This window comes from Streptopelia decaocto (genome assembly GCF_964273445.1).
Source record: "Streptopelia decaocto genome assembly, chromosome: 1".
Classification (NCBI taxonomy): Eukaryota; Metazoa; Chordata; class Aves; order Columbiformes; family Columbidae; genus Streptopelia; species Streptopelia decaocto.
The window spans coordinates 110,448,522-110,469,525 of record NC_138663.1 but is presented as its reverse complement, the minus strand read 5'-3'; the positions used below and the strand labels follow the sequence as shown (position 1 = coordinate 110,469,525).

At 40.6% G+C, this 21,004-nt stretch overlaps 1 protein-coding gene across 1 annotated transcript; it reads left to right on the top strand.

Annotated features, from left to right (window-relative positions):
* Positions 1-9,862: 9,862 nt before the first annotated feature.
* On the top strand, positions 9,863-18,142 carry TASL (TLR adaptor interacting with endolysosomal SLC15A4). The gene is made up of 2 exons (XM_082061445.1): positions 9,863-10,027; positions 17,067-18,142. The coding sequence occupies exon 2, from the start codon at positions 17,090-17,092 to the stop codon at positions 17,966-17,968; it is 879 nt and encodes a 292-aa protein (XP_081917571.1). The 5' UTR covers positions 9,863-10,027; positions 17,067-17,089; the 3' UTR covers positions 17,969-18,142.
* Positions 18,143-21,004: the final 2,862 nt, after the last annotated feature.

Sequence of the window (21,004 nt, the reverse complement as noted above, 5' to 3'; positions counted from 1 at the left end):
GTAATGTAACCACTTTTCTCTGCAGTTCAGAGTCTGTGAGTGATAAGCAAACAACCTGCTTTATGGGCAGCAAGCGTCCTTAATCCTGACTTTTGGCTAGGCATAAAAATACTGCGTTCAAAGTACTTTGTGCTGGTACAAGGCTAGATACACCTTCCTGTGACCATTGATTGAATCACGTATCAAACATGGGTGAGTCAGCGTGGTTGTGAAATACTTCCTAGTTACTTGTAGCAGTAAATCCATAGCAGAATGTGAATTATACTCTGATTCTAAGTGTTCCTTATCTTATCATGACATCTGGGTGTGTATAATTGTTTTATAAGTTTCTTCTATTATTTTATTTTGCCTTAGCTGACCTAGCATGAATGGCTACTCAGTTTGATGATGATAGAGATGTCTGTAGGATCACTGTAATTTTTAAATTACAATTTCTGTGTTGTAATTAATGATGTTTGTGCTGCTTGGTGTGATATGAGACAAAAAAGGAAATGGCACAAATACTAAACATATCTAATATCTGATTTGTCTAGTTCTCTCCTCATAAAAATCTATATCAAGTCATTAAAGATCCCAACTATAACTCAAAACAAAAGATAAACAAGTTAAAGAAAAAAAAAGTAACAAACTTTGCCTGACAGCATGGTCCTACATTTTTCAACATTTCTAGAATACCCAGAAGGATACAAATGTTCCTTAATACTGCCTTAAGAGTTAAACCTTTCAATTTAGTAGGTGCTATTCCCACTCTTCCTGGTTTCATAATTGCTTCTTTAAAATGAACAAAGAAACAAACAAAAACCTGTGTCATCCACATTGTCCTGAAGCCTCTGAGCTTTCTACCTCCTGTTGATTTTCCAAAATACTTTACTCTTTTGCAATTATTGATGCCAGCGTTCAGACTTGTTCTGTTATGGAAATATAATTACTTGGCCTGTGGCTGCCTTCTTTGGTTAACTTTCTCTTGGCTTCCAGTTTTGCTTAGTGGTTGCTGAGATCACTTGAAATTGTTCCCCTTTTGTGAGACCAAATCCACAAGATTGTCTTGTTTTCCTGAAACTGTTATGTAAACTAGTATTTGCCAGTAAGTGATTTTATGAGTTGAGAAAATTAGTCATACAATATTTATAGATCTCATTCAGAAACATGTAGGATGTTGGCAACATTGGCAATATATCATGAGTTATCAAATATCAAAAGCTGCTTTGAACACAAAAATCTTTCTTTACCTTTAGTCCCTGTTTTTCTCCTTTGTGGTTATTCTGTTACCTCTTCATCTAGTTTCATATGAGCTGTTAGCTATTGTGTTGTTGTGCTTACAATATTTGTGTATTGTATCAATGTGCTTTCACACATCACTGTTTTTTTTATGTTGCAGTAGCAACAAACATTCACAGAGAGGCATTTGTTGTCTTTTGTGCAAAATACTGTATTTTCTACCTCCTTCTTACTTAGAATCACAGACCAGCAGAGACAGGAAGGTACCTGTGAAGATCATCTGGTCCAAACATGTGCTTGCTCAGAGCAGAGTCAGTGAGAGCAGGTTGCTCAGACCTGTGTCCAGTTGGGTATCTTCAAGGACAGAGACTCGACAGCCTCTCTGAGCAACCTGTTCCTGTGTTGAATCACCTTCACAGTAAAAAAATGTCTTATGTTTACATGAAATTTCTTGTATTTAGTATGTGCTCATTGCCTCTTGTCCTGTCACTCAGAAGAGGCTGGGTCTGTTGTCTTCACTTCTCCCATCGGGTATTTATGTGCATGGATAAATCCCCCTGAGCCTTCTCCAGACTGAGAAGTCCCAGCTCTCTCTGCCTTTCCTCTTATGTCAGGCACTCCAGTCCCTTAATCACCTCTGCAGTTCTGTGCTGGACTTGCTCCAGTATGTCCATGTCGTGGGGAGCTCAGCACTGGGCCCAGTGCTCCAGATGTGTCTTGCCAGGGGTGAGTGGAGGGGAAGGCTCAGCTTTCTGCTGGCAATGCTCTGTCTAATGCAGCACAAAATGATTTTAGCCTTCTTTTTAAAAAGACACATTGGTGGCTAATAATTTCTTTTTTTTTTCTTTTTTTTTTCTTTTTTTTTTTTTAATTAAAATGTTCTACCTTATTCCTAAATCTTTGTATTGTTTCTGTTGCAGTCTTCCTGAGTACGTATATGTGTCTTCAGAAAATCTTCCAAGCACCATGTCAAACATACACTTTTCATTAACCCAGCTGAGTTCCACCTTAAAGCAAATATATTTGTTTTCAGAAAACACACTGAATGCTTTTTTCTTAAATTGCTTTTCTCATATTTATGTGACTAAATAACCTTTTGCTATCACTTTTCTTGCAAGATCTCAGTTTTAGCTTCCATCTGAAAAAAATTCCTTGATTCTCTGTGCCTGTATAATTGTTTGATTTAATGTTTTTCTGCCCCTTACCAGGAACCATCTCTTTCAAAAAATAAACTCAGCGACACTTAGCTTTCAGTCTGCTTTTCAGAAACTTGTTCGTGGTACCATTCCTCCCTCTTACCCCCTCTGCCAGGTCTCATGCCCCAATGAGCATCGTTTCGTTAGCAGATGGAACTGACGATTTGTCCGCGGTCATTCCAGCCTGTAACATTTGCTGCTTTTTCTTTTTTTTTTGTTCAAGAAACAGTTGCCCAGGAATCCCTAACTCAAACAAAATCACGGGCAATGTTTTGCTGGCATCTGGTTTGTATAGACCAAAGTGCAGGAGGGTTTTCTATTATTATCTTGTTAAAAGTACTCTGTGGATCAACTGCTTTTTCTGTTGCTGCTTCCAAAATTTCTTGATCGTCTCCATTGTAAACCAGTGCCTGAATGCAGGCACAATTTTCAATTGAATGCTACTGGCAGAGAATTTGAGACAGCTGAAAATGTTGGTTGCTGGAAAGATGAAAGAATGAGAAGTGAGGGATGTGGAAATCACAGTCAAAGACCGAGCCAGTACTTGAGAAAAAGATACAAGAAATTCAGCCAGTTACCACTGGATGGCTCTGCCTAGAAATTACAGACATGTGCCAATACACCAAATGTAACCAGGTCTCTGTAATACCTCTTAGGTTTCTTCAATTTTTGTGGTATTTTGATACACTATCAAAAAAAATCCCTTCTTAGTAGCTTGATTGCCTTCACTTTTATTATGTTACACTGAAGTAGAGTAAAAAAATATAAAAGAAGAAACCCCTCATCTATTGCTCAATCCTGTTTTCCAATTAAAAGCTCTTTGCCTCATCTTAAAACCTTACCACTAGTGACTAGCTGTCACTGAACCAAGAAGTACATTAGCAGTGTGACGCATGATTTATTTTTAACAAAGGCTCAATGCAAGCATTGGAATTAGAGTATGTATCATATGGCAGGATTCAGGTAGGCAGTGTTCCAGGCAATCTGTATTGCCTTTGAAAATAACATTTGAAACTTTTATATTATAAATTAACTAGTTCCTCCTTTGGAATTACACAGAAAATCCTGGTTTATCCCAGAGAGTCTTGTCTAGCCACAGTGGGAATCTGACACAAAGCCAGGAAGAAAACTGCCGATATTGTACTGAGCTAGTCCTGCAGCAATGAATAGTCTTTCTTGTCCTCAAGGTGCAGACAGGTGAAAGAAGCTCCTCCTCTTATCAGCTGGGATTTGCTGAGGCTTAGAGCTTATCGAATCTGGAGACCTGCTAAGAAGGGAATTCAGAGCTCACCCAGAGGCAAAAAAGCAGAAAAAGGTTCTTGGGGGAAGAAGGAAAAAGGGGAGGAGGGAAAGGTAGGCTACACCCTGCTCTGCCAGCATCGGTAAAACAACTTCAGGCTCTGCTACCCTCTCCCTAGGATGGTGTTGTGGGCTGCTGGAGTCTCTGTTCTAGGCACTGCGTCTGTACAAAGACTCCTTCAATAAAAGGTGGAACTATGTTCCAAGCAGCATAAATAGTTCCTCCCAGACCTACTGGTTAGTCTTATTACTAATCCAATGATGTGTCTTTCTATCTGATACATAGGATGTAATTAGCTGCTACCTAATTAAGTGAGCATATGTGGTTAATCATTCCAGACTTGTGAAGCAAAGAATGCATTATAACATCCCTCTGGTATTCCTGCAGTAGGAAGTGATCTGTCATAGTTAGGGGCTCAAGCACCTTTTTATTCTGCAGGACGTGCTTTGAAATGCAGGGATCTGGGATGGCTGATCTATTTGTTTGCTACCTGAAATACTAATCTTGATCATTCCTATTTGCTAAGCACACTCAGGTTTACGAATAAGATAATAATTTAGACATTTTTTCATTGTTTGCGGAAATTATTTATATGAATTTCAAGCACCTAAAGTTTTCAATGTATGAAAAGCATCAAATAAAACTAAAACCAGGAGAAACCACCAACTCTTCAGATTATATATACATATCTTGGAAGTTTAGACACCCACAAATAAATGATGTGTGTTGGGGAAAAATCCAGGAAAAAAAGGTTACTGCTGATTTTCCTCTTTGAAAACAGACTTTTAAAGAAATGAATGAGGCCTCCCACAACACAAATTCTATGAAAGGTGCAGAACTGATGTCTTTGCATCCTGGAAAGCTTAAAAAATGAAGACTGCCTAAAAAGATCTGGAAGGTGCAAACATAAGCAGGGTTATAGCTGCTGATAAACCCTTTAGCTGAGCTGGCTGGTGAGCTGGGGAAGAATACACTTAATTGCTTAAAGAGTGGTTGAGGTTTGCGCTCTACCCACTGTGCTGCTGGTTCAAGCTGCTCTCTGCTGCTGGATGAAATGCATCATACCCTGAGGTATTTCAGTCAGCAGCAGAGAGCAAGCTCTACACACTGCTCATTGTGTACATCAGTTTTCAGTAAATATTTATCTACAGAACTATACATGGTGGACCATCTTTTATTCTCATTATTATTTGAGGCTAGAGGGGTGTTAAAAAGTAGGTGGCATTTATATTTTTGTTACCATCTATTTCTAAGTTATCATGCTACTAGTTGGGCAGGGAAAAAAAAGGAAAAGAGAGGGAAAAAAATGAAAAAAAAAAAAACTCTTTGGTTTTCAGCCAGACATTAACAATGGAAAGAGGGCAGCCTGCCCAGCACACTGCCTTCTGATGCTTTACAGGCCACTTGTCATTCATGCACTGCAGACTAAATAACAGTGCTTATATGCTTATGTGCCCATATGTGGTTATGCATGGACAGCACAATATACTCTGCCATCAATGGGATCCCTTGTACAGTAAGGGACTTTATTCTGAATACATCGGCACAGCATTATTTATGACCTTCCTTAAAAAAATATGAGCAGAACAGTTTGATGGCTAAAGGTAAAGAAAAGATTATGGATCCAGAGAGGTTAAGATCGGAAGGAAAGATTTCTAAACTGTGACAAGACCAGTCTCCTAGTTCACGTAAATTAGTGAGAGGAGCAAAGAACACAAACTGAAAAGACTTCATTAACTGGCTGTTCATTACTAGAAAACACTAATACTGCGAACGTAATGTAGAGCAGCTTCAATATGCTATGTACAATACTGCCGTCTTTTCTCATAGAAAACTCTCTCTGGCCTTGGGGATTTTATTGAATCTTGCTTATAATTTTCTCATATCAAAGGCCTTACTTTTTTTTCTTGATTTTCACATAGATTGAACCTGTAGAAATGACTGGATATAACTAAAATATGTATGTGAGCCACAAAAGAGAAATGAAATTTAACATGAGAATAAATTGTATATTTTATCGACTAGGGGGAGCTTATAAGGCAGCAAATATTCCTTATTACATTGTCACTTGAAGCACAAAAAACATATTATAATGCAACAAGAAATCAGGAAATTCATGGCCCTTGCCTCCTTAGATAACTAAAAGATTTAATGGTCACTTGTATGACAAAATGACAATTTAATTTTAAAGCATCAAACTCTGTGTGTAAAACCTGATTGATTTAGCCACGTGGAAGGTGCTGTGCTCTCTGACTTGGGCTCCTGGAGCTGAGGCTCTGGGCCCCAAGCACAGACAGACTTCTTGGTGCTGCGTGGGCAGTCACTGCCAGTGGGCAGCTGGAAGCAGTAAATGCAGGTGCGCTCCAAATTTCCCCCACCTTTTCCAGAACAGCAAGGCTCTCTGTGCATCCATTCCTTTTTTTCCTTCTTGGAAGCAACTGGCCAAGAGGAGAATGATGCCATAACCACCTTTCTTCTACATAACAGGTGGATGGCTGGAGTAAATGATCCAGGAGACTCTCTTCAGCCTGAGATTTCTCAAAACCAGACTTGCCTGGCACTCATTTGGAAGATGGGAATCTTCACATTTAACCTAGAAAATTATATTGATCCATTTTCTGCTACCAGCAATGAAGAAGGAGAAAACAGAGTACAATGGTGGCTTCTTCCCTGTTTAAAAACTGATTTTTTACTCAAATAATTGATTATACTGGTGTAATTAATGCATTGGAAACTGAGTTTCAGGCTTTAATCAAGTTTGGCACACTGGGAAGCTTGAAATATAACTGATTTTGCTGCTGTAAGGAACACAAATCATTCATGATTGTTCTTTATGATGGAGTGCTACATAATGTGCTTGTCTCTTTCCCATAACCTCTTCACTTGGAAAGACCAAAAGGATTTAAATTATCCCCTTTGTCATATTGAACAAAGAAATTATAAATTAGGTGATAATCTTAAGATGTTATCTTTAAACTTTTGAATTTTAATGGTATAGACGTAGCTAATGCAGAGAGAGCTTACTGTGTACATACCTGCTTGAGTATATGTACAGGAACATGGATTTATTTCTGCTCTTATTCCTACTATTAATTTTAACAAAAACTATGGAATATTGGTCCTCTTAAAGGCTCCCAATTTATAATTTCTAGAATACAAACATTTCACCTACAAGTGACAGGCAGCTGCCTTAGCAATGTTTGACAAAACAGGCCCAGGCTAAGCAGAGATTTATTTATCCTAAACCTCTGTGGAGGAGCCTGTGGCTATAAAGAAGGAACTTCAGCCTTATTATGTGTTTCTGGCAGTACAGCATTATCAGTTACAACATACTGAGACACACCCGTGGAATGACATTGGTGGGCAATGTTACCCTGTGAAGAAATAATAAACTGTCTGGTACTGGCATATAGATGGGTCCTTTGAAAGCGTTTTTCTGACCTGCTTGCATCAGCCAATAGTGCATCACATTCAGAGCAGATGTGGACAGCAAAACAGTGGGTGCTGAAACCCTCCCTCCATGATGTGCGTGCTCAGGGGAGGTTGGTTTGGACTGGCTTCACCCTGGTCCCGTGAAACCCCAGGAGGAAACTTGCCCATGGCAAATTTCAAGTATGGTCCTGGGGTGTCCTTTGTATGGTCCTTTGTCCAAAAGGAATCTGCTTCCCACGCTTCAAGACGTAAACCAAAGCACAATGAAAGGATACAACTGGCAGATGTGTTTTGAAAAGAAACTCTTGAACTGAAATAAAAAGTTAAGACAGGGTCAAAATTAAAGCAGATTCCTAGAGGAAACTCCCTGGAAATAGGAGAAACTTACTTGAAATGTGCTTTGTTTGCAGGAGGGGATGGGAGGAGATGGGGATAACAGATTCTTGATGCATGAGACTTATAGCAAAGTGCACTAAGAAGAACAAGTTGTTGTGGCCTCGGACAATCTGAGCTACATGTACAGATGAAGAGACTGACTGAGCAAATGACCCCCTGAGCTGCTGAAGCTTTCCCTCTCCTCTCACACCTATTCCACTGGGTGCTGGAGGCACAGCACATGCGGGGATCTTTGCAAAAGGGGGCCGGTGCTGCTACATCAAGCAGTGTCCCGACTCCTTCAACTCTGAATCTAGCCCACAGAGTGCTACACTCAGCAGTTGATAGGCTACAACATAAAAATTCATATATGACAATGCTTCTTAGATGCGGATAACCCTCCCAAAGTCATGAGTGAACAGGGAGAAGGTCACTTGAATAAATGAGTGTCCCCAAAGCCTAGATTGCCATGATGTTAATGTGCAATTTATATGATAAAAAATGAAAGTTTTACATCTCCCTTCCACAGGCACAGATAGCTACTGTGCAGAAATATGGACAGTGTTTTATTTCCTCTAGAGCGCTAAAAACATCATATGCGCATAACTGGGGGAAAAAAAAGGCCACTTATTTTTGCCAAATGTAGGTGCCTGAAGGTAAGTCTGAAATCCATATTTAGGTATCCATATGAAAGTAGATCAATTTTTCAGTGTTTTTGGGTAGCTGTGCTTTTATGGCTGTGGAAGCACTTTTTACTTTCAAAAATCTGTCAAATTTTATATTTCTGTTTTTACATGGATTTAGGTGATTTGAAATATATTTTGAAAAGTCGCTGACAACCTTTATAGAACTGATTTTTTTATACTACCAAAGTTATTTCCCAGCAGTCTAACAAGAAATATTGAGCTCCTAGGTACATATTGCTCTGTGGATCTACAGAAGAGGTAAAACTTGCTAGTGATGTATTTCCTGCTCCCCTCAATACTATTTCAACCAGATAATGGAAACACCAAAAAAGTGTTGGACCAGCATAAATTTGAAAAGGCTTGAGGTTGGTCCATAGGACTGGTGAAGGATTGGAGAAAAAAATACAATAATATTAATGTTAATGTTAAGCATGGAGGAGTTGTTGGTTACTACAGTAGTTTCGTTTCTACAGGGAACGCTTTTTGCAGTAAAGATATCTATTCAGATTTGCATTAAACTGCCAATTTTGTCCAGTTCTTGTGCTTTTTAGATGTTAATCCTAGCATAGCATTTGATCAGGTATAATATTATATGATTAAATTGTTCTATGAATTAGCTAGGGATGTCTAGGTAGGGCCAGACTGACATATGTATTTTTTCCATGCCTGTGGCTAAGACTTTGGATACTAGTCCTGGTTGTGTATCATATCACAGAAATATTTAGCAGAATTATGTTAATAGAAGCATTATACTACAACATATTTTCTGTCTGACAGAGTTGGAGGCTTCTGAGAAAAAAAAAAAAAATTAAAAAATAGGTCCTCAATAAGGAAGTTAAAATACAGTGAGAGTGAATATAATTTTTTCTTTTTCTTGCAATGTATGGATGCCTGGTAATACCTTTTTAAGCAAATTCTGTACATCCTGTTGGGATCAATTCAAACCTTTCAGCTATGTGCTTCAGACAGTACATGTCCTCTGTCCTTTAAGGAATGCCGCAACACTGAACTCAAAGCCATATGTACTGTCAATACACCTCAGGCTTGGAGGCTGAACTCACACTTGCCCAAGGTGTTATATTTTCATGTCCTGTCCCTGCTAAGAGAAGCTGCCTATCCGGGTACGTCAGGGGCTGAGGTACCAAATGCATCTCCATCTTAATTAATGTTCTTTGTGACAAGTTTTATGGATACCAAGCAAAACCTGATAAACCAGCCGAGCTGTGCTGTTGGGGGCAATCTGAGGGGTACAAGGGTCTGCAGCCAACAAAGCAGGCATGCTGTGACATGCATTTCTGCTTTGGCATCTCGCTTTTCCTACCTGTTTGGCACGACAGTCTCGACATATCCAGGTGTCTTGCTGTGTCAGTTAAAAGGAGAGTGATAGATAATGGTTGAAATGGGGTACGCTGTAAGTTGTCAACAACTGAACAGTTTCACTAAGATTGTTCTAGCTGTCCAGTTCACCAAGTTATTTTTTTGTATAACAGTTAATAGGGAGAGGTCCATCTGCCTGGACTGAGTGTGTTGCAATCAGCTATTTTAACAGTACGCAGTTTCACAATGAAGTTTCATTTAAACATAAAAGAGGAAGCAAGTTCAGTCAGTTATAAAACCCCCTCATCTCCTAAGGGACTTCCTTTCTATACTTCTGTGCTATAGAGGACTAGAAATAAAGCACATGTCATCTTAGAAGTGTATTTAAAAAAGAAATAAAAACAGAACGTTGCATTTTGGGGTAGGACAGAGTCACAGGAAGCTTTAAACTGGTTAGAAGACAACTGATTTTCTGTACCTGGTCAGCTGCTGGATCTTTGGAGGTAAGAACTAGTTATAGCCTATGCATTATATAAATGTATGAAAAGGTTGCTCTTGCTTATCAAAGTGGCTCAGTTCTGTTCGTGTGGGACCACAGTTGGTAGCTGATAAAAAGAAGAATGTACTTTTCTTATTTGGAAAGCATGTGCGTGTTTGCAGAGTCTCAACTCCGCATGCAGTTTCTGCTGCCCCAAGAAGTGATGAGAACACTTCAAAAGTGCCATCTTTACAGCTGTGGCTGCCTGTGATTGTTCTGCAATGCAACTTCAAAATATATATATATAAAAAATGATCCTCTGATATTTCTAAAGTCTATCGTAAAATAATACTAAAAATGTTTTACATAATAGTTTTAAAGGGAACCTTGTCAGGTGTGTTGCTTTTAGCATAATTATGGTATTTTTACTAATCTTTCTGCAAATGTTAGTGTACTGTCCAAGTGATGTCTTGTCAGCGGAGAACTCTATTTGTAGATTAGAAGTAAAAATGGGCACCATAATAGATAAACATGAGCATCATATTAAAAAAAATGTTCATAGAATAAAAGCTGAGACTTTTTTGAAAACAAGATGATTCTAAAAAGTATAGAGGAATAAACTTTATCATTGTATTTTCCTGATTCACAGCGAATTTCCTGGTTCACTGCAAATTCACAGCTTCACATGGGTATACACACAGAATATGCACCCTCCCCCCTCTTTTTTATACTCTACAGCAGATGTGACTAATGTTTCAATGCTCATTAGTGCACCATTTCCCTTGCTTCTCCTGGGAAACCCCTTCAGCCTTTTCTGTCTCTCTTGCTTTACTATTTATTCTCTTCACTTCTAGAAAGTATTTTCTCTTCTGTGAGTGCACATGAATTTATTTCCTTTTTACTTCAGCTGCTTAGATACCAAATATTTCAGTCCAAGTAGTTCAGTCATGACAGCAACGAACAACTCATTAAAATAAACACAGAAATTCAGAAACATGAAATTATTTCCACCCCAGAAAGACATGAAATAAATGTAGAAATATAATGTAGTCAAGTAATTCTTCTGAATGTGGAGCTCGATGCTTTCCTGACACATATTTCATGTTGCTGCTTACAGCCGTGGGGTATGAGATGTAAAACGCTATCAAACCAGATTGACCATGTCCTAAACCAACTTTGTATGGGTATAGGTGATTAAGAAAACTGTGGAAAATGATAAACCAGTCTTGCTCTGTAAGAAGTTTCAGGGAAGTTGAACTGATAAAACAGACTTGGATGGGAAATTGTTTGAGAGCTCAAGAAGCTATATTTACCCACATACGGTTTTCATTGTGTTTTTATGGAAGCCTGTCCCCTCAGGCTCCACTTAAAGATACAACAGCACTCAAACATACAGTAAGAATTTATGTTTTCCCAGATGAAAGAAATCAGCTGCTCCTGAAGCTTACTGCCATCCATTTAGCATGATTGAAAATGGCTTGACACTTGTATAACAAGAACAACTGTACACCAGACATAATGTGTTCTTGGGGAAGATGTCTCCTCATTTGCTTCCTTCAACCTGTCCTTCAAGGAGATTCCCTCATACTCTTGAAATACAGGATTAATATCCTCTCAAACCTACTCATTTCCCCCAAGACAGCCCATATTCCCCCATGGGAGGGGTGGTCCCAGCTTTCCTGCATCTCTTGAACTGTTGACGTGTGAATAAAGAAGGTGATGTTTTCTTCTGCAGAAAGACCAAAAGATCAGAGTGAAGGGAGCTGTGGGGAGGGGCTCGTGATGAAAGAGCTGGAAAGAAACACTGCTGAAAGAGCCTCAGGGCACAGTCTCATAGGTCCCAGATCTTCCAGAGCAGCAGCAGCAGCAGCAGCACAGAGAGTAAGTTACACAGGGTGCAGGTAGTGTGCAGGTGCACATGCAAAAGCACCTGTTAGCTCTTCTGCCATGGGTAAAGTGGGCCATCTCCTACCTGAAATACCAGCCAATGTTGTAGAATCCTAGAGCCACAGAACAGCCCGGGTTGGAAGTGACCTTGAAAGATCATCTGGTCCAATCTTTAGTGAGAAAGGAAGCCTAGATGAGATTATCTAGTACCCTGTGCAACTGTATCTTGAAAACCTCCAGCAATGGGGACTCCACCACGTCCCTGGGGAGGTTGTTCCAGTCACTGATTGTTCTCACTGTAAAAAATTTATTTTTTACATTGAGATGAAACCTCTCCCAATGCAACTTGTACCCACTGCCCCTTGTCTTCTTCATGTGGCTCATTGTGAAGGGAAAGCCTCTGTCCTCTTTGTAGCTGCCCTATAGGTACTGGAATACTGTGATGAGATACTTCCTCACCCGGCCTTCTTTTTTTCCAGAGAGGAGAGTCCTAACTCCTTCAATCTTTCCTCATAGGGCGGGTCCTCCAGCCCTTTGATTGTCTTTGTGTCCCTCCATTGGACCCTCTCCAGTCTGTCCACATATTTCTTGAATTGTGAGGGCCAGAATCGGACACTCCAGGTGTGGCCTGACATATGCTGAGTAGAGTGAGATGTTCACATCTCTATCTCTACTAGTGGTGTCCCTGCAGATCCAGCCCAGTGATCAATTTACCTTCATTGCTGCAGTGGTGCACTGTTGAGCCATGTTCAACTTGTTGTCCACCAGAACCCCCAGGTCCTTTTCAGCAAGGCTGCTCCCCAGCCACATCAGATCCCAGCTTGTACTGGGCTTGTTTGGCCCAGGTACAGGGCCTTGCACTTGTCTTTGTTAAACTTCCTACTGTTATTGCTGGCCCACTCTTCCAGCCTGTCCAGGTCTCCCTGGAAGATGAATTTCCCTTCTGACATGTTCACCTCATCATGCAGTTTAGTGTCATCAGCACTACCTTTACCCAAGCCAGCCCTGGGCACTGGAGAAAACCCTTGTCAACTGAGGTTCAGATACAAAAGATCTGTGGCTTTCAGGCATTAAGGAAAGGCTAAACTCATCCCTAACCACAGCTCACTGTACTGCCTTCTTCACTCTCCTGATTTCCCTGTGCTGGCAGCACTGAAGCTTCCTGGGCCCTGTTTCACACTAGCCCCACACTGGAAGGTGAGGTAAGGGTCCTACAACATATGCAGGCTTGCTCTCCAGCCTATCCCACTTGCCAGGTGAACTCTTGCATGCATGTCCTGCAGCCTGAGGTAGATCCCAAACCTCACTGAAGGGATCTGTCTGTATCTCCACAGCCTGGAAAAGTGTCTCTTAAAATGGTGAAAAAATGCTACAGATGGATCTGCAGTGTTTGAGTTCCCTCAAGACAGGGAGACTGTCATCTGCGGTCCCATCTAGTAAGTCAGCTAGAACTTAAGGTATACCCTGTGATAAAACTTGAACTCCAGCTACCAGCTGCACAACTTTAGTTCCACCGAGGGCCTTACTTGGGGATCTGAAAGCCAGACATACTCAAAACAAGCTTGTCTCTTCAATGAGTTTCCATCCCATCCTTTTGCAATGCAAAAGAATGTCCCTGTCCCCACTGAGCTGTGATCCCAGTTGGCACCACGTTCTTTCCATTGCCCCTAACAACTTTTCATCTTGCTCAGGTTTTTATGTAGGACACGATTTATCATATCTCTTTGTGTTTTGTTTATCCTGAGCCAAAAACTCCCATTCCATTTGCCTGCTCCCAGACTATAATGTGAGGTCTTTATGCAAACATTGGCACCATCTCCAAGCTTTATAACCCAGCACATTTGCTGCCACTCAGAAAATACTGGCAATACCACTGGATTCTCCACATGGCTTTAAACATTCATCCTGCCTTTAGGCTTTTCTTCTGCTGAAGAACTGAATAAAAACCCCAGGCAGGGCATGTGAGTTTTTAAGATAATCTGACAGTGATAAAGACTATATCAGACAGAAACGACATTGAAACCAGACAGTCTTCTCTCTTTGTCTCCACTAGGCTTAGGTAGAATGGAGTCAGTTCCCATTCCCAGGAGAGTAGCCACACAAGGAAAAATCTCTTTGTCCGCCTTGTGTGCAAAATGCACCAGATCAGAATTGTAAAAAGGACGTTTTTTTCCTTGTGCAACAAAGTCATGCATTTATTTTCAGGAAGAGAGAACTGAAATTTGAATTTAAGGAGCATGAGACCCAAAAAAAGACATTAGATATAATCTCTGTGCACTTGGAATCCTGGTGTGTATGTGCCTCTGTGGCATGGAAGGGGGATTAAGAGAAGAGACATGAGGAAGTAGAATTAATGAAAACTGTCATCTTTATCAGATGTAATATGCAAGAATTACAGGTGACCTGATTGTGTGACCAGCCATTGGTAGTGATGTAATAACAACTTGTCAGCGGTATATAATACATAATAGTACTAGGACCAGAAATATATGCATGTGTCTTTTGCATTCAGGCTCTCGACACTGCCTATCAAAACTTCAATCATATTTCCTTGCAGAGCTGGGAATAGTCAGATTAGTGCAACAGCCCTTGCCCAGTTTGGAGGGTAAGCCTGGAACTCATTCCACAAACTCCCAAGCATGACGGGAGCCTGGTCTTTTTGGATTTGTCAGTTCTTTTCTTTTCTTTCCACTCCTGCCTTGGACAGTGTGCTCTAAAACTCCTAAAATAAGTATTGCAGAATGCAGTGCAAAGAAATGAAACCAGTGGTTTCATTTCCCTAATGTATCACCTTATGACAGAAACAACATAACATCTGGGTAGTAGGAAAGACAGAAGTGTCACATGCTACCTGAAGACAACTGGCTTTGCGTACATTGGTCAAGCAGTGAAAGGACCATACGTTATATTTACACTCATTTCTCAGAATCCACACTAAAAACAAGCATAGGAATAAGTGTGTAACAATCCCAGATTCAAGCTAGCCAAAGTTAGTGGTGGCTTTGCAATAAAGCCACCAGGGCCATGGATGACTGGGGGAAGGGAACAGCCTTTGCACTGCAAAAGGGGTGGAACAGAAACAAGAGAAAGGAGCATGAGTTGATAACCCGAGTCACTCTAGCATTTGGCTAAGATTTCTGTGGTGGCACCTTAATCACAGCTAAAACCTGAAGCAAAACAACAAGAGCATACTGCAAGGAAAGCCAAGCCCCAAACATGTTTGTTTGTAGTTTGTTTGTTGTGTGTTTTTGTGTTGTTGTTGTTTGTTTTGTTTGGTCTGCTTTTTTTTCCCTTTTGTGTCAATGTTTTCATTAAATATTACCTGCCTGTGGGAAATCTCACACAACTAGCAGCAGCAGAGAGGATCCAGGGCAACCAACGCACGTGTATAGACACACTGAATTTCCATGAATATTTCCTTCTGAAGGAAGTTTATTTTCTCACCAGTGTGAAAATTTTATCACTAGTGTGAAAATTATTTTATTCTGCCCCACCAAGGAAAGTCTTTTATCATGCTGTCTACTTCTTAACATCTGCGTAAAGTCTATATCAATGCTTAGACAAGATTTAGCCAACATTTATTATTAGTGCAGCATTTTTCACTAGCAACTGTGACACCTGAAATACTTTACTAAGAAATAAGAGTTCTTTCACTCTTGGAAAAGATAAATCGAGCAGGGAACAGCAGCATGGGGTTGTGCAGTGTGTGCCAGAGAGATGCCACCTCCCCATTCACAGTTTATGGGAAGATGTTCCCATTCTGCTGCTCTGTCACAGTGGGTGTTTGGAAATAGACAGGCAAACTGTCAAGTGACTGAGACATATGTTCTTATCTGCAGAGACAGTATCTGTTAAGGATTAAAATTATATAATTGGATTAAATAGTAAATGAAGAAACGTGTGCTATTAAAACAAAGACAAGTTGTTTGTTCCTCTGTCACACAAGATGTTTTGTATTATAGAGAGATAAAAACAAAATTTATTTTAATTCAGTTTTACTTAAGGTTTACTTTCTCTTTGCTGGACCACACAATTTCTTTCAGACATCTTTCCCATTGATTATCTCCTTGACATCTGTTAAATATAAAGACACAGGAGTGGATTTAAGAACAATTATGTGGTAGCAGAGCTGTAAAACATTGGACAGATGCATGTGTGTCCTTGCTAACAAGTCCTGTCTTTCATTGCTAACGTGTCTACGCAGATTTGAGACTGAGGTGCCTGCTCAGAGAGCGGAGAGAGTGACTGCTGGAACCTGATTGTGCCTTTGTAGAAATGCAATGGAAACTGATGTCAGAGCTGGTAGTACTCATGACTAATCCAACAGTGAAGGAGCTGGAGTACTTCTGAAATGTGCACTTTCCTATGTGTTGCACTGGAATATGTCTCTTAAAAAGTACACTGCAGATTTCTACATCTAGGGTAGTCAGTTTAAGATCCTTTTATAGTAACTGAACAGTGATAAGCGGTTCTAGGGCACAATTCATCTTGTTTCAATTTAGGCGTGTAAAACAAGCCAGATGAATCATGCCTCCAGAAAGCCTTGCTGGTGTCACTGACATTTTCATGTCTAAAATTTAGAGACAATTAATTCTATCCTGTTCAGCACGCAGAAGTGCAAAATGCTATTTTATGATCTGAGTTTTTTTAATAAAAAAGGAACAAGACCTACAGTCATTCATTAGTCTGGAACAGAAGGAGTGATACTCTCAATATGAATCTCAAATCAACATAGTTCTGAAGCAGCTGACAAACCACACACAAAAAAAGTTGCTTCAAAACCTACGAGAAAAAGGGGGAAACCCCTCAGGTTCTTACTGAAGTCAAGGGCCAAACCATACATATCTAAGTGTAAGCTATTACAGCAACTATTACCGCAAGAAACCACTTCTTGTTCCTCTCTTCCCAATTCACTTGCTGGATGTATTGGACATGCCACACATTACTGTATTATGCAGGATATTTTTTGATGTGATTGAGTTCGCAGCACAACAGAGAAACTAGCTGATCGCTTTGCTCATTGACTCAAGTCCTTTAGAAAGACAGAGACACTCCTGTTCATGTCCACATTGGAAACATCTCTCTGCAGCTAGCAACAAGCCTTGTGAGCTTAATCAGCACTCAGTGAGTTTGCAATGAAGTAACAGTTTGTTCTTGTCGTTTTTTCTGTCTGCCAGTGGTTCCTTTCCTTCAGTGAAGGATGCTGTCAGAAGGTTACCTTTATGGAATCGCCTACCTTTGTGAAGACCTGAACCCTGAGCTCTACAGCAAGAGTTCAACTGAGGAAGTAGTGTATGAAATGAGGTCCATTAGTTTTTCTTCCGTGGACGACGCACAAGGAAAAAGCCTCCTTCAGAGGTGCAGATCTGCGGGCAAGTGCCTCTCCTCAGTCTGCTCTAGAGGCAGCAAGCACAGCAGAAAGCAGAAGGATAATCCCTTGCAGCCCACACAGCACCCTGTGCCTGCGGACCAGCCATCTCCAGCTCTGAATGCCTGCGAAGGAATGACAAGAAAAGACACATACCTGGTTCCATCTTCCTGCAAAAGCATTTGCAAGAACTACAATGATTTGCACATAGCCGGAGACTGCGTGGTGCCAATTAGCTCAGTCACGACAGGCTTTACCTGCGACAGCGGCATAGGCCCCTTCTTGGAGTCCTCAGAGATTCCTCCCCCCATGGAGTCCGTGAGGGTCCCCCCCTCCAGCGACACCATCCGCAAGCCCGCCCAGGGCTACTCCTCATGCTGGCGGCTGGCAAGCTTGGTGCCCCACCAGCAGCCCCTCTCTGACTCAGCCCTGAATGACTACCTTGAACAGAAGCTGGTGGAACTGTATAAGCAGTACATCATGGATAGCGTCGCCAACAGGGCATCCCCCACTCAGATCCTGGCCTCGGAGCTCATCATGACTAACGTAGATCAAATCAGCATGAAGATATCACGGGAGAGGAATATGGAGACCACCAAGGCCAAAGACATTGTCATCAGCCGCTTCTTACAAATAGCCAGTGGAAAAATATCTTCAGAAATGAGCACGCCTAGTCTGCATATTTCCCAGTATAGCCACACTAATGCATAATATTTGAATGCCTGGTTTTATGTTCTGCAAAGTCAACTTCTAGTTTCTTAAGACATTTTTCTGCTTCATAAAAACGCATTTACTATCTACCACTTAAATCTTCCAGTACATATTAAATAAGTAAAAATATCTGTTCTGTGCAGCCCTCATTGTGAAACAGATGATCTATTTTTTTATTTAAAAAAAAAAAAAGTTTTTCCCTAAAGGTTTATTTTAGCCAGCCTCAGACATTTAAAAAGTTTAGTAGAAAAATTGCCAAGAGCATATGACAGTGTTCGAGGTGCTCTGGTGTTCACTTTGTTCCTCATATGCTTGACATATCATTTCAACTTTCCTCTGTCTGGAGTCAGGGTGAAGAAGACTTGTGCCCATGAAAGCACAAGCACAGTGATCACAGAGCCACAGAAATCCAGAATTTAGGATGTCATCTAGTTCATCTCCCTGCCCCACACAGCTTTACTTACGATATCCCTCACAGAAGTTTTTCACAATTTGTTCTTAAAGATACCAAGTGATAGACATTTATGGTTTCTTCTGTGCTAACCCTAATTATTTAGTTGGTGTCTTCCTGTTCAAAAGTTACCATCCCTTTTTGTGAAGCAAAAGCTATTTCCAAACAGAATTCATCAGTAGAAGAGTGCATGTATACAGTGTGTTTTGCACTGAACCAGACTATTATGGTGGATGCTGGTGGCCTGTGATCGCAGACACCACCTTTGCCAGCTACTAGCAGACCTGCAGCCGTGGAGTGGTTGTGTAGGGACAGCAATGAAAATAAAGGGGGAGAAGGATGAAGAATTCACCTTTGTTAAGAGAATTGCACATTGAGAAGTACAGGCTAATCTGAAATCCATTGGATTAATGTCAACAGTTCCCTTGAATGCAGAAGAAAAGCTGACCCGAACTGCTCAGCAGTATGGCTAACCCCTTCTTTTGATAGAATCATTGCTCTGTATCACAGGTCAAGGTCATTTGAACCTGAAGTATTTCTAGTAGAAGGTCCTCTTTTGTAAAGTTTCACTAAGTCTTAAAAAAAAATTTGGAAAAAAGGTAGAAAAAAATAGCTGCCTTGTAGGCAAGGATGGTTACCGAGTCTGTATAATGTATAACACATTGTCAATGCCAACCCATCATTGGTTGAGTTTCTAAGTATCAATATAATATAAATACTAATTTATAATAAATATTTATAAAATGTTTGCATGTTTTTTTATTCCACAGTGTTGTTTTGGTCTTTGTTCTCCTCTCCTCTCCTCTCCTCTCCTCTCCTCTCCTCTCCTCTCCTCTCCTCTCCTCTCCTCTCCTCTCCTCTCCTCTCCTCTCCTCTCCTCTCCCTCTCTCCTCTTTATGTATATTTCAAAAACAAATGTAAAGCAGTAAACATGTCAGTTTATTCTACCGCTGCTGTCTTTCCAGACATTACTGGGATAGCTCAGTCTATTTTCCTGCTTGTGCAATGAAGGGATATCCAAAAAACAGTTGTCACAAGAACCTTTGATGTGTGAATCCAGAGACTGTACATCTGTTGCCATAGCAGCTGACCCAAATACTATTATTCAGCACTTCAGGGTAGATAATTTCTGGTTTATAATATTTCTAGACTGTGGTCAAATGCAATTTACAAATAGGAAAAAAAATGGTATTTTTCAGAGACAATAACATTCATGGTAATACATAGGCACAAACTTGTGTTCTGCGTGCAAAATCCATTACCAGTACATGTCTCAAATCAACTCTGCCAGAATAAAGGGAATGTATGAAAATGGCTTACAGAGGACAGCAAAACTGAGCAAATATAGTAATTTTTGTGTCCTACATATACAGATTCAGGCTTTTCAAAACACAGGTTGTTTCGTGTTTGTTTTGTTTTGTTTTGTTTTCCATGCCTACTGACATTCACATCACTGGATTTTAGTAGCAAAAGCTGTAGCAGAAAGCAACTTCAGAGTTGAATGCATAAATCAATACCCTCCCTGAAGGATCTGGCACCTTCATCAGAGAACATGACCGATTCTTACACTCAACTCTGCCCACTCCACAGACCGCGTACTGCGTGAACAAAACAGCATTTGATCTCCCGTTACTCAGAAATTGAGACTGTGATTTTCCTGCCAGCTGGTGGGGCTGTGACTGTGGCCCGTGGGCAGCACCTGCTTGCCATGGCCTCCCTTCTCAGAAGACACGCGGGAAATGGCACAGGCAGCTGGAGAACAGGGGCTGAGAGGTCTACCCAGACCCACCTGAAAACCTCTCCTTTCCTGGGCTCACCTGTGGGTGCTGTGTCAGGGGCTGCAATGAGAACCAGGGGTTGGATACCCAGAGGATGGTGATCTTATAGCAATGCACCATGGGGCAGTGGAGGAAAAAGACACATCTTAAATATACAAAAGCACGGCTGGTGCATTTAGAGGGCATGTTTGATACATTTGATTAATTGTAGAATCATAGAACCGTTTAGGTTGGAAAAGACCTTTAAGATCATTGAGTCCAACTGTAAACATAACACTGCCAAATCCTACTCTAAACCATGTCCCTAAGCACCACATCTAGATGTCTTTTAAACACCTCAATCAACTACAAATTATTCCATTTCCATGCAGCTTTCTTCTAAGCAAATTACTTAATATAATCATACCTACTTTCAAGTAGAGTTCTTATAATACGTTGTATTGTCAGACTGGCTTTTCGAATTTGAACCACAGAAGGGTCATAATCTTTGCAGAAGCTGATTTATTCTGGAAAGAAAGCATCAACCACTTCCTCCCCACATGTGGTTATTTGCTTTTCCCTGCCCAAGTATAAATCCCCATTTCATTCTGAGCCCTGTAGTGTACCTGCTTCTCATGCAACTTACATACCAGCCACATTCCATTATCTGAAGCAGTACCGTGTAACTTTTGGATTTAAAGGCAGTTTCTACATAAACAAACAGCTATTTCTTACTTTCCACTGGGCTCAGCTGAAGGTTAATTTATATCTCTGTCCTTCCTCCATTTTAAACTAATCTTCCTCTGCACAGGTACCTCTCTAGGTGTG